This window comes from Sturnus vulgaris, chromosome Z, assembly GCF_052056855.1.
Source record: "Sturnus vulgaris isolate bStuVul1 chromosome Z, bStuVul1.hap1, whole genome shotgun sequence".
Classification (NCBI taxonomy): Eukaryota; Metazoa; Chordata; class Aves; order Passeriformes; family Sturnidae; genus Sturnus; species Sturnus vulgaris.
This window is the reverse complement of record NC_142283.1, coordinates 5,088,086-5,099,150: the sequence shown is the minus strand read 5'-3', so window position 1 is coordinate 5,099,150 and position 11,065 is coordinate 5,088,086. Positions and strand designations below refer to the sequence as shown.

At 47.4% G+C, this 11,065-nt stretch overlaps 1 protein-coding gene across 1 annotated transcript; it reads left to right on the top strand.

Moving 5' to 3' along the window:
• The first annotated feature begins 847 nt into the window (after positions 1-847).
• On the top strand, positions 848-10,517 carry LOC148219609 (serine/threonine-protein kinase PAK 3-like). Its single transcript, XM_088156383.1, has 13 exons — positions 848-943; positions 1,992-2,126; positions 2,400-2,732; positions 3,024-3,191; positions 3,503-3,668; positions 3,967-4,030; positions 4,720-4,768; positions 5,534-5,646; positions 6,300-6,417; positions 7,112-7,211; positions 7,664-7,860; positions 8,895-9,032; positions 10,425-10,517. The coding sequence occupies exons 1-13, from the start codon at positions 848-850 to the stop codon at positions 10,515-10,517; spliced, it is 1,770 nt and encodes a 589-aa protein (XP_088012509.1).
• Positions 10,518-11,065: the final 548 nt, after the last annotated feature.

The following is an 11,065-nucleotide window of genomic DNA, read 5'->3' as shown; positions in this document are numbered from 1 at the left end:
AGGCCGTGCTGGCCTGTGTCAGCAATCGTGAGGCAGCAGGAGCAGGGCAGTGAGCTGTGGCCTGTGCTGGGCAGGGCTGCAGCGGCAGCTGGAGTGCTGTGTCCACATGTGGGCAGCTGTGAAGCAGAAAGAGCTTGAGGGGCTGGAGCGTGTGCGCAGAAGGGCACGGGAGCTGGGGAGGGGTGGGAGCACAAGGCCAGTGAGGAGGTGCTGAGGGAGCTACAGCCTGGGGAAAGGGAGACTCATGAGGGACCTTCTAGGCACACTTCCATGACTGCATAGGTGACAGCGCTTCCCACGCGGGCAGTTTCTGTGCCAAGGATCCCCTCAGTGCATCCAGATGCTTTAGACGCTGGAGTAGGTGACAATTTGATCATTGGGTTTTTTGAGTTGTTGGTCTGCTAGAAGGTGAAGACCTGTTTATTTTCTTCCTCTAGCAAGCAAAGGTGCTTTTGCTCAAGATTTCCTGCACAAGAAGATGTAGTTTGGGGCAGGGACGTTGGAGCACAAGGAGATTTTCTGATGCCAGGCCAGCCAGTTTGATCTTGCACATCACTTTCATGTTACCACCACTCTTATCTTTTGGCAGCCTTGGGGATCAGCAATTGTCCAATAATACAACCAGGACTAGATTTGGGAATTTAGCAGGAAATCAAAACCTTGAATTCTGGCTGGTTCTCAGAGATCAAATGAGCTGGGAGGGGCTGGGCTTAATTTCTGATTACAGCCACTTTAGCACCATCAGTGTGCTTGTGACAAAGAGAAGAACTTGCCCTAACAGAGATGCAGAAAGAGTGCATTTCCCAGTGCAGTTCTTTGGGTTTGATCTCATTCCATAACGACGTACATGCTCCAGATTCCCCAGGAGTTTGGTTTATTGATGCAACAGGCGAGCAAGTTCAGGATTGCTGCTGATGGGGGCATTGGTTGCATTGGTGTTGATGTATGTCATAACAGAAATTATAGTAAGAGAAATTACATAAATGAGATCTATCTGTCTAGCTATCAATCTACCTATGTAATATTTCCATAATTGATTCTTCCTGGCTCTGGTCAGAGGCAGTTGGAGTTGCAAATCTCCCCTACAGGCATCGCTTCAGGGGGAGAAGAGCAGAGACATGTTAACTGATCCCGAGCAGGCAGAGATGTTTCCCCTCCAGAAATGGTTGGTTTTTTCCCCTCAGAGTTGTTTTCCTCCTCCAGCCTCTTCTACCCTGAAGCCCCCAGTTTATTCATTAAATTCTCCCTGTCCTGGTGACATGGAACAATTCCATGCTTCAGGTGATGTTTGGTGACTCTTGTCATACATGCAGTACATGACACATGATTTTCTTCATTGGCATCCCTAGAGGTGTCTAAGTTCATTTGTTGATGGGGCCTTAAGAAGGTCTCTGTTACTGCTGGTCTGAATTCTCAGTTGACAAGAGAGGAAGAATAAACACCTTGATCCTCCTCCATATACTGAGGTGGCTGTGGAAGCTCTCTGACCTCCATCAGAGGATCTGTGCATGCGTCCTTTCTCTCCTGATTGAGCAGAATTTCTAACAAGAGAGTAGATGTCAGAAAGGCAGGAATGGTGGTGCAGGCCTGAAGAGAACATGAACTCCAGAAGTGTCTGTCACAAGGAGTGAGCCCACATTGGAAGCCACCTGCAGAGCCAGGATGGAGCTGTGGGACGGGGCTGGGTGTCAGTCACCATGGAAAGACAAAGGGGACAGAGCAGAAGTGGAGGGAGGCCCTCAGCAGAGCCTTGAGAAATGCCACACCTTCCCTGTCAGCTGCCTGAGAGGCTGTTGGAGCTTCAGTCCCAGATGGACCCTGACTGTACTGCCAGTGTCACTTTGGAATCTGTGCCTCCCCATGGGCAGGGAATGAGCCAGGGGAGCAGCAGCACAGTGCTTTGGGAACGTGTGAGCCCATCAGTCTCAGAGACTTGGCCCACAAATGTTGTATGGGAAGTTGAAACCCATCTCCTCTTGCTTTCTGTGCAGGCCCTTCTGGAGCAAGAGCATGAGCAGATTGCTTTATCAGAGGTGCCAGGGCAGACTCAGGGAGAGCTGTGCCCAGCTCGAGAGCAGGAAGAGCAGCTCAGGCAGCAGGTGGAAGAGCTAGAGGAGAATGTCCAGGTAAGCCTGGCTCAAGCAGGTGACAGAGTGAAGGGCAGGAACAGGGACATAAAACAGAGCTCTTGGGACTGAGGAGGCCAGGAGTGCCACAGGCACTGGAAGCACAGAGCCTTGTAATCTGCAGAGATCAGGGACGGGAGGGTTACAATGGAAGCAGAGGTGGGTATGAAAACAGAAAGAAGTGGCGGAATGAATTTGATTTTGAGGCTGAAAGAGGAAAAAGCTGAGCCTGGTGGCAGCTCCCTGTGATTTGCTCTGCATTTGTGTGTACAGAACATCAAGACAGAGCCACAAGGAGAGCTGCCCGAAGCTCAGATTGCCACCATGGCAGTGAAGAGGAGGAACAAGGAGGACAAGAGAAGCATCCAGGAGGAGATGAATCTCCATCAGCAGAGAGACAATCAACAAAACCCGGTGAGTGCAAGAGTGGCAGACCCTCCTTTCAAGAAATATTTCTCTTGCTTTTTACGGAACCTCAAGGATCAGCTGCACACAGAGCTGCAGGAAACTGAGGCTAGGATGAAGGCAAGAGTGAAGAGGCTGGAGGAAGAAACAAAAATGATCAGAGAGAAACATAATCCCATGCTTGAGGCTGTACAAAATCAAGTGAGTGAAACAGCAATAGCCAGTGCAGTCACCAAACTGGTGGTTTCTGCCCTTCTTGCCTTTCCACTGTAGAGTAGCAGGGGGTGGGGTGATGCCTCTGGGTGCAATCCTGCTGTAGGGTTACTGTGTTCCTTGTTCTTGAGGTATTTTTACAGTGGGACATGGTGACCCAGATGGAGGATTGAAACAAGCTGTCTGTAGCCCTGTTCTCTCCCTTTCCTCACAGTTGATGACTCTTGGCTTACAGGGACAAGCTGTAGTCTCTGACTGCTTTGTTCTGTTTAACTTGAGGTGGAAGTGTTGACATCTCACCTGCCAGCCTGCAAAGACTTCCAGCAAAGGACTGGAAACAAAAAGCCCCGTGGTCGGTGTGAGGCACAGGAGCTGTCCCAGCCGGAGATGCTGCAGGTTGGGCACGTCCCAAAGGTGGTGGAGGAAAAGAGATCTCAGTGGAAGGAGGTAGAACATTTGAACAAGTGTGTCTGCAGCCCTTGGAGGGGGAAAGGAATCCATAGGGAGGAAGTGGAATGATCATTGTGGCAGTTATCCTTCAGAAAACATGAAAATGGAACATGAATCTGGCCTTGAACTTGAGTAAAACCAGCCTTTGATTTTGACCCATTCAGTTCGAGAAGTGGACATGCAAATAATCCATTTTAAGAGCCATGCATGTGGCTGAAAACATCTTCCTGAGGGCTTGCATTTGAAAAGGGATCTCGAAGTAATCTCTGCCAGCCACCGTTCTGAGATAAACTCATTACTTGTCTCAGATCTACACAAGCTCTGTTACTGAACCTGCTGCAGCAGCAGCGTTGTCTAAAGGAGCCTTTGTTCCCCAGCCTGAGAAGTGGAGCCTGGGCAGACTGTTCATCTCCAGCACTGACACAGCTGCTGCTCAGCGACAGGAGACTGAGGAGAAGTACCTGCAGCTACTGAGTACGTCCTGTGTATTTGAGGGACAGTGTGTTGTGTGCATGTGTCAGCATAGCTGTACCAAATATTCCTCCTGAGCCTGGTGTCACAGGGACATTTAGGAATCCTTATAGGAACTGCTGTGGAAAAATCGCTCTCTGTGCTGGCCATCTGTGCTGCAGAGCTGTCTGTCTGGTTGTTGTTTTTGTTACCCAGCCAAGCACAAAGTGTTCAGAGACCCACACAGGGGGCTGCCTTTTTGATCTTCTGGAAGTTGGGATCTCTGCTTTCAAGTGAGCATCTTGCATTTTGTTTCCCTCAGGGAAAATAGTGACCATGGAAAATCCTGTGACAAAATACACTGAACTGGAAAATATTGGCAGCGGGTGAGTCCAACCTCAGTTACTTTTACATAAACATGGGCCAGGTGATTTGCTGGTAGAATGTCTATCAAGTGTGAAGTCAAGCAAGCTGCAAACATATTCAGACACTGAGGTTAGATTGTCCCATCTCTCATTACTGGTCAGACTTTGTGAACGTGGTCAGAAGGCAATGCCAAAGACATCTCCATGCTGGCAAGGCCTTGCCAGCAACAAGGAGCAGGACCTGGAAGATCTCCTTGTCTCTCAAGTGTGGGACAGCTCTGTGCTAATTTCCTTAGCATTTTTGAATACCTCCAAATCCTAGAGCCACACTAATGAAAGGAGAAGGATCTTGCTTGCCTGAAATAGCAACCTACCTCCTATGAAAGCTGTGAGATAACTGTTCCCAGGAACAGTTCTTTCCAAGAGTTTGCTGAATGAAATACTCCATGGTCAGGATAAGAACAGCACAGTTTAGAAATTGAAACTCGAGATGAGATAATAAGCTCTCTTTTTGAGCTGAGGCAGTAAATCCCAACACTCCAGGAGCTGGCTCAGTGCTTCCACACCTGAGAGGAAAACGTATCAGTTGTCTTCTGGTATTCCCATCCCACATCCTGCAGGTTTTAGGCACTGACAGGACTGATGTCCTCCTTGGCTTTCACTCCAAATTCTAAATGGCTTCTCCTTTCTTTGCTTTGTTTTGTTTCTAGGACTTTTGGAGAGGTTTGCAGGGCATTCGACAAGACCAGAGGAAGAGAGGTGAATGTCAACAGCCCCTGCAGACTCTGCAGCCCTTGAGGGCTTTCCCCTCTGGTGTGAGCTGTGGCTGGAGCTTTGGGTAGAGCTGTGCAGCAAAGGCACAAGAAGCACAGACTGGTGCCAGCCTGGAAATTGCCTTTGGGACAGTCTTTGTCCTTCTCAGCTGCCAGAAGGAAGGCGAGGAGGGCAGCGGTTCCTTTCAGAGAAGGACGCGCTCACTCGCTCTCAATTGCTAAAACAAAGGTGGTGCCTTAGAGCATCTCCCTGCTCTTTGGGGCTACAGCTTCAGAGCTGTATTCTCATTTCTGGCTGCCAGCAAATGCATCTGAATGTTCCTGGTAGCTCCTTAGCCCCCTGCAGTGCTGCACTTGGGAACTGCGTGTAGGGAGACATGTGTGAGGTGTCCCTGAAAACCTCAAGCCCAGCTTAGAGCCCAGGATGTATCCAGAGAGTACCAAGGCACAGATGACTTCTGAATCCCAGACAGAGCAGCAGAGAGTGTGGGCAGAGCTTTGTTACTGTGTGGTCAGACATCTTTGTTACCAAATGGACAAGGCAAAACATCAGTGACCATGTGTCCTGTAACTGGCCCCCAAGGGAGCAGAGAAATGGGCTGTTGGAATGTCAGTTCCTAATTACTCCAATATCTAATCATAAGACATTTTGGCTCAGCTCAGCTGTGTCATTGCAAAATCACTTACTCCATGTGCTATGTGTTTTTGTGCCACCAGCTTCTGAAGTTACTGATTTTCAATGTCATTTTAGGTGGCCATAAAGAAAATAAATCTTCAAGGAATGACAAGTAAAGAAATAAAGGTCAATGAACTCATGGTCATGAAGAAGAATAGGAATCCCAACCTGGTCAACTATTTAGACAGGTGAGTTGTTGTGCTTTTGTCCCATGACTGTTTGTTTACATACTGCAAACACGCAGGATAAAAACCCACATTGGTCCCTGGCAGAAAATAGAGCTGTTAATTATTAATAAATTAGTATTGTTCTGCTCATCCTCAATGGATGGGAAGAGAGTGCATCTTGTCTGAATGAGTCTTCCCTGGCACGTGTAGTGTGAAAATTGTTCAAAACCTGGATCAACTGTATCTTACTAAGTCAATAGACAATAAATTCACTACCTTCATGTTGTTGTGGGGCTTGATTTACTTCAAGTACCTTCTTGCATGCAAGTAAACTACCAAGGATTTCCCTTGGATTGTGTCCACTCTTTTCCATTGCTGTGCATGCCAGGGACACGGTGCTTTTTTTCCAGAAACACAGAGTGTGACAGGTTTTTTATCTGTTACTAAAGCAGATTTTTTGCTTGATGGCCATCTAACACATCTATTTATCGCAGATGTGTCATTCTCCTTGAGTCTGCACAGACGGCAAACACTGCACAGCCTAGAGGGAATGTCTATTCCTTTCATTGTGTCCTCATCACAAAGAGACCCGGGAACAACAATGACGCTTGTCTTTTCCAAACAGCAACACAGCCATGCACGTTCATATCCACAGCCTTGTTTCCTTCTTTCAGCTACCTTGTGGATAAGCAATTCTGGCTGGTGATGGAGTACATGGATGGAGGCACTCTGAGAGATGCCATCAGCAAGATGTACCTGTCTGAGGATGAGATGGCAGCTGTCACTCGGGAGGTCAGGGATCCCACCTGTGCTTCCGAGGGCTTGGTCAGGATTGTTTGGGAAACTGGGGCTCAGAACTGCAGAGATTTCATGTGCCAAGCTTTGTTTCTGTGTTGCTGGTATGCTATGGGGAAGTAAAAGCATCTCAAGTGAACTGTGTTCCAGTGCCCCAGAAATCACTGTCCTCTATTCCTGTACTCTGATCTCCTGCTGTTGTATTCTCACTCTGTCTCCTATATTTGTATTTGCTGTTCTCCACCCTGCCTCTCTAAATGTTTACCTCGAGCCTGTCTGCACTGCATTCCTAATCTGTAAAAACAAAGGTGCTGGTGGCAGGATTTGAAACAAACAGCAAAGAAAAAAGAGAGACTCATTTCTCACAGTCCTCAGCTGAAGAGGATAGTAGTGCACCCAAAATGCTGTTGACTTCTTAGCACATCCACTGCAGCAGCAGTCATTCTGGCTGGTTTGCAGGGCACAGTCTACAACTGCAGTTGCTGTTGCTCTTCCAAAAGCTGACATGCCTTTCCTTAGAAAGGTCCTGCTCTGCTGGTGTTGGAGCAGCAAGCTCTTCCTCTCACTGGCACTGTGTTCTGCCATTACTCCCCATTCTCCTGGAAAAGGAATCATTTAGAGCTGTTTCCTTTCTTGTATGATAACCTCACATCACTAATGTTTGCCCTCCTATTTCTGTTTTTCTTCCCAGTGCCTGCAAGGACTGGATTTTCTTCATGGAAATGACGTGATCCATCAAAATGTGAAGAGCAGCAACATCCTTCTCAGAACCGATGGCTCTGTCAAGCCGGGTCAGTATATTCTTGGTCAGGGGCAGAGTTCTAGGGATGTGGGGTGTGGGGCTGCTTTGAGTGACTGCCAGCTCCCCAAAAATGCTGCTGGTGGGAGTTCAGGGGCCCCTGCTTTGAGCTGAAGGCACAGCTGCATCGTGCACAGAGGTATGATAGGGAAGCACAAGCAGTCAAGAGTGGCATTGGTCTGTGTGTGTCACTTCCAGAGGGAGGGAGATAGAATGTAAACCTTCAGGGGAATAAAGACCACTGTTCTGAGCAGCGTTTAAAATCCTGGGTTTTCTTGGAACTGGCCAATTCCCTACTACCTTGGCTAAAGCCCCCAGGAAACTGAGCATGGCCAGTTCTCCAGGAGATTCATCAACAGCTCATTCTTAGAGTGAGAGTGGGGAATTCTTTGGCTTGGTTTCCTATTTAGAGCTGGCTTTCATGGTGTGTTGTTTTCTCCACAGCTGATTTTGGCCTCTTTGCTCAGTTCACCCCTGAGCAGAGTAGACAGAACTCAGTGGCCGGCGCTTCTGGGTGGATGGCACCTGAAATCATGACAGGTCAACCATATGGCCCCAAAGTGGATATTTGGTCTCTTGGAATCGTGGGCATTGAAATGGTGGAACGAGAAGTTCCTCACTGGAACCAAACTCCTGTCTGGGTGAGGTGCAAATACTTACTGATCCCACTGTCTTTCTCACCTGTCCCATGTCCTGGGAGCCACTGGACAAAATCCCATTGCCATCTTCTGGCACCACTTCAACCAAGGTCCATTCTAAAAATATCCCTGCAGCTCATCAGTATCTGCTGTACTTTTGGTGGCCTCAGAAGGGAAGTGGCAGGTAACCATTTCAGCAACGTGCCATTTTGGCCTCCAGCCATGCCTGACATTTCTCATTTGCTTTTTGAACACTGTTGGAGCTGTGTTACTGAAGGAAGTGAATTTTTCAGTGAAATGTTTAGATATGTTTTAAATATCCTTAAATTGGAGGTTGAATCTTCCTAGATTAAATTTTATAGAAAAATAGAGGAAAAAGAATAAAGGAAAAAAGAAAAAGAAAAAGAAAAAGAAAAAGAAAAAGAAAAAGAAAAAGAAAAAGAAAAAGAAAAAGAAAAAGAAAAAGAAAAAGAAAAAGAAAAAGAAAAAGAAAAAGAAAAAGAAAAAGAAAAAGAAAAAGAAAAAGGGAAAGGAAAAGGAAAAGGAAAAAGGAAAACCACCAAAGCAAAACAGACAATTCTGTTTGCTTTCTCCTTTTTTTAACCAAGAAGTGGACAACAAGCTTGATGAGTTTTGTTTTATGGCAGCTCTGCTTAAGGGACCAACAAGCACTGCAGAGATGCCTTTTATGTAATTACCCTTGGAAATTGTAGAGTTAGTTCATATAGTAAAGTCCCTCTTCCAAAAAGCCTATTCAACTGGTGTGAATCCTCAGGGAAGCCAATGTTCTTTTGATGATGTAGTTCTCACTACCTAGGTCAGTAATGAGATCAGCTGCCAAGGTGAGATCCCCTGCATGCTGGAAAAGCTGTGGCTGCTTTGGGGTTTCAGTGTTTTGTTGGTACAGCAAAGTCATCTCAGCCTCTCTGCCAGGGCAGAAACTGCCAGTGCAGAGTGCAGGTTAAACAATGGCATCTGGGAGAGCAGTGACAGATGTGAAAGGAGCAGGCTGAGCCTCGTGTTTCCTTTTTCTCCAGCCTCAACTCCTGATAGCCACAGGAGGGGGACCAAAGCTGGGGCAGCCCAACCTCTTCTCGCCTTTGCTGCGGGACTTCCTGAGCTGCTGCCTGCAGACAGACGAGGCTCGGCGCTGGTCTGCCAAGGAGCTCCTGCAGGTAAAATGCAAAGGGGCTGCAGGTGAAAGAGTGTCTGAGGGATGGGCTCCTCCTCCACTGGAGGCCAAGGCGTCAGATCAGCCCCCTCCTCCTCACCTCCAATCTTGTGCTTTTCAAATGAAAATGGTGAGGAATCCTAGACTGGGCTGGGCTGACATAGAGCTGTGAAGGTCATCTGATCCAAGTGGCCTGCAATGAGCAGGGACATCTTGAAGGAGATCAGGTTGCTCAGAGCCCTGTCCCACCTGATCTGGGAAGGTTCCAGGCGTGGGCAACTACCAGCTCTCAAGGCAACTTGTGCCAGTGTTGCACTATGCTCCCAGTAAACAAGTTCTTCCTTAGACCTACTCTGACTCAATCCCCTTTTTGGTTAAAAATGTTAGCCCACATCCTACTGTAACTGGGCATATTAAAAAAGGTGTCCCACACTCCCTCAGAAGCCCCCACTGAAGTCTGGGAAAGTGTCAATAAAGTCTCCCTGGGGCCTATTCTTCCCCAGGCTGAATAACTCCAGGTCTCTCAGTTTGTCCTCAGAGGAGAGGTGCTCTGTTCTCTGACGGTTTCCGTCGCCCTGTTTTGTAATTTGGTGGTGTGGACAGTTTTATCTAATGGCAAAAGAATTGTAGTAGAGCAATGCTGGATCCAGAGGAGTGAAATGTTGATAGAAGAACCCAAGGAAGCCAGTCCTGGCTGAGCACTCAGAGATTTGGCTGTGGGAAGGAGGGGCTGTGGCAGGCTCACTGTGAGCCTCTGAGGGGCCCTGGTTTGTGCCCCCACCCCACTCTCAGAGGTTTCTGCCACGCAAACAGGGACAGCTGAGAGGGACTTGTCCCAGCCCCATCTGCTGCCTGGCATGGTCAAGCAGACAGGACCTGCCCCAGGGTTACTGCCAGCTTGTGTGGCAGAGAGGGAACTGCAGGACCCAGTGCCACTCGGCTGTCCCTGCTGGCAAGGAAGGAAGGAAGGTGCCATCCAGCACAGGAGGGGCAGGGCATGGAAAGGTAGACACTGCTGTGTCTCCCTGTGGAAATTAGCGTGATGCCTGTCTTTCAAAGAGAGGCACCCATGTGAGCCTTTGGAGTTTCCTGATAGGAAGAAACTCCAAGGATAGAAAACACCATTTCCAGAGCCCTGGCAGGACAAAGTCCCCAGCAAGATGAAGACACCAGAATAAAGAGATGAGTGGGATTCTGGGCCAGGTTTGCCTGTGATGGCAAGGTCCTGCACATGAAGGTTGAGGTGCAGATGGCCCTGTTGGTTCTCTTTCTGCATCTTTCTGTGAACCAGAGCAATCCTGATTGAGCCTGTAAAGGCACTGAGCTTGGAAATCACGATTCATTGATTTTTGTTGCTGATGTTTTTATTTTGTTGTTTTTATTTTCCGGTGGGCAGCATCCATTTGTAGCATCAGTCGAGCCTACTTCCTGCCTGGTGCCACTGATAGTTTCCATGAAGAAGAGGATGATGGAGAAACAGCTGCCATAATTACATCTGGACCATGTGCTCCACCACCAGTTTAAAATTGTAGAGTAGGATTGCAGAGTAGGATTGCAGAGTAGGATTGAAGAGTAGGATTGAAGAGTAGAATTGAAGAGTAGGATTGCAGAGTAGGATTGAAGAGTAGGATTGAAGAGTAGGATTGCAGAGTAGAATTGAAGAGTAGGATTGAAGAGTAGGATTGCAGAGTAGGATTGCAGAGTAGAATTGAAGAGTAGGATTGAAGAGTAGAATTGAAGAGTAGGATTGAAGAGTAGGATTGAAGAGTAGAATTGAAGAGTAGGATTGAAGAGTAGGATTAAAGAGTAGGATTGAGGAGTAGGATTGCAGAGTAGGATTGTAGACAAGGATTATAGAGGATTATAGAGTAGGATTGTAAATAAATACATTTTCTCAAACCTCAAATCATCTGGAAGATTTCTTTCACACCACGTGTCAGAGACTGAAATATTACAATTTTTGACTTCAGCATTTTCTTGAAGGATGTTTAGAACTGAAATACAACAGTTGAACAGAATACCACCATATCCTGAATA

Coding starts and splice junctions, on each gene's coding strand:
- LOC148219609 (XM_088156383.1), top strand. CDS start 848: ATGCTCCAGATTCCCCAGGAGTTTGGTTTATTGATGCAACAGGCGAGC. Junction 944..1,991: donor TTGGTTGCATTGGTGTTGAT/GTATGTCATAAC, acceptor CTTTCTGTGCAG/GCCCTTCTGGAGCAAGAGCA. Junction 2,127..2,399: donor AGCTAGAGGAGAATGTCCAG/GTAAGCCTGGCT, acceptor TTGTGTGTACAG/AACATCAAGACAGAGCCACA.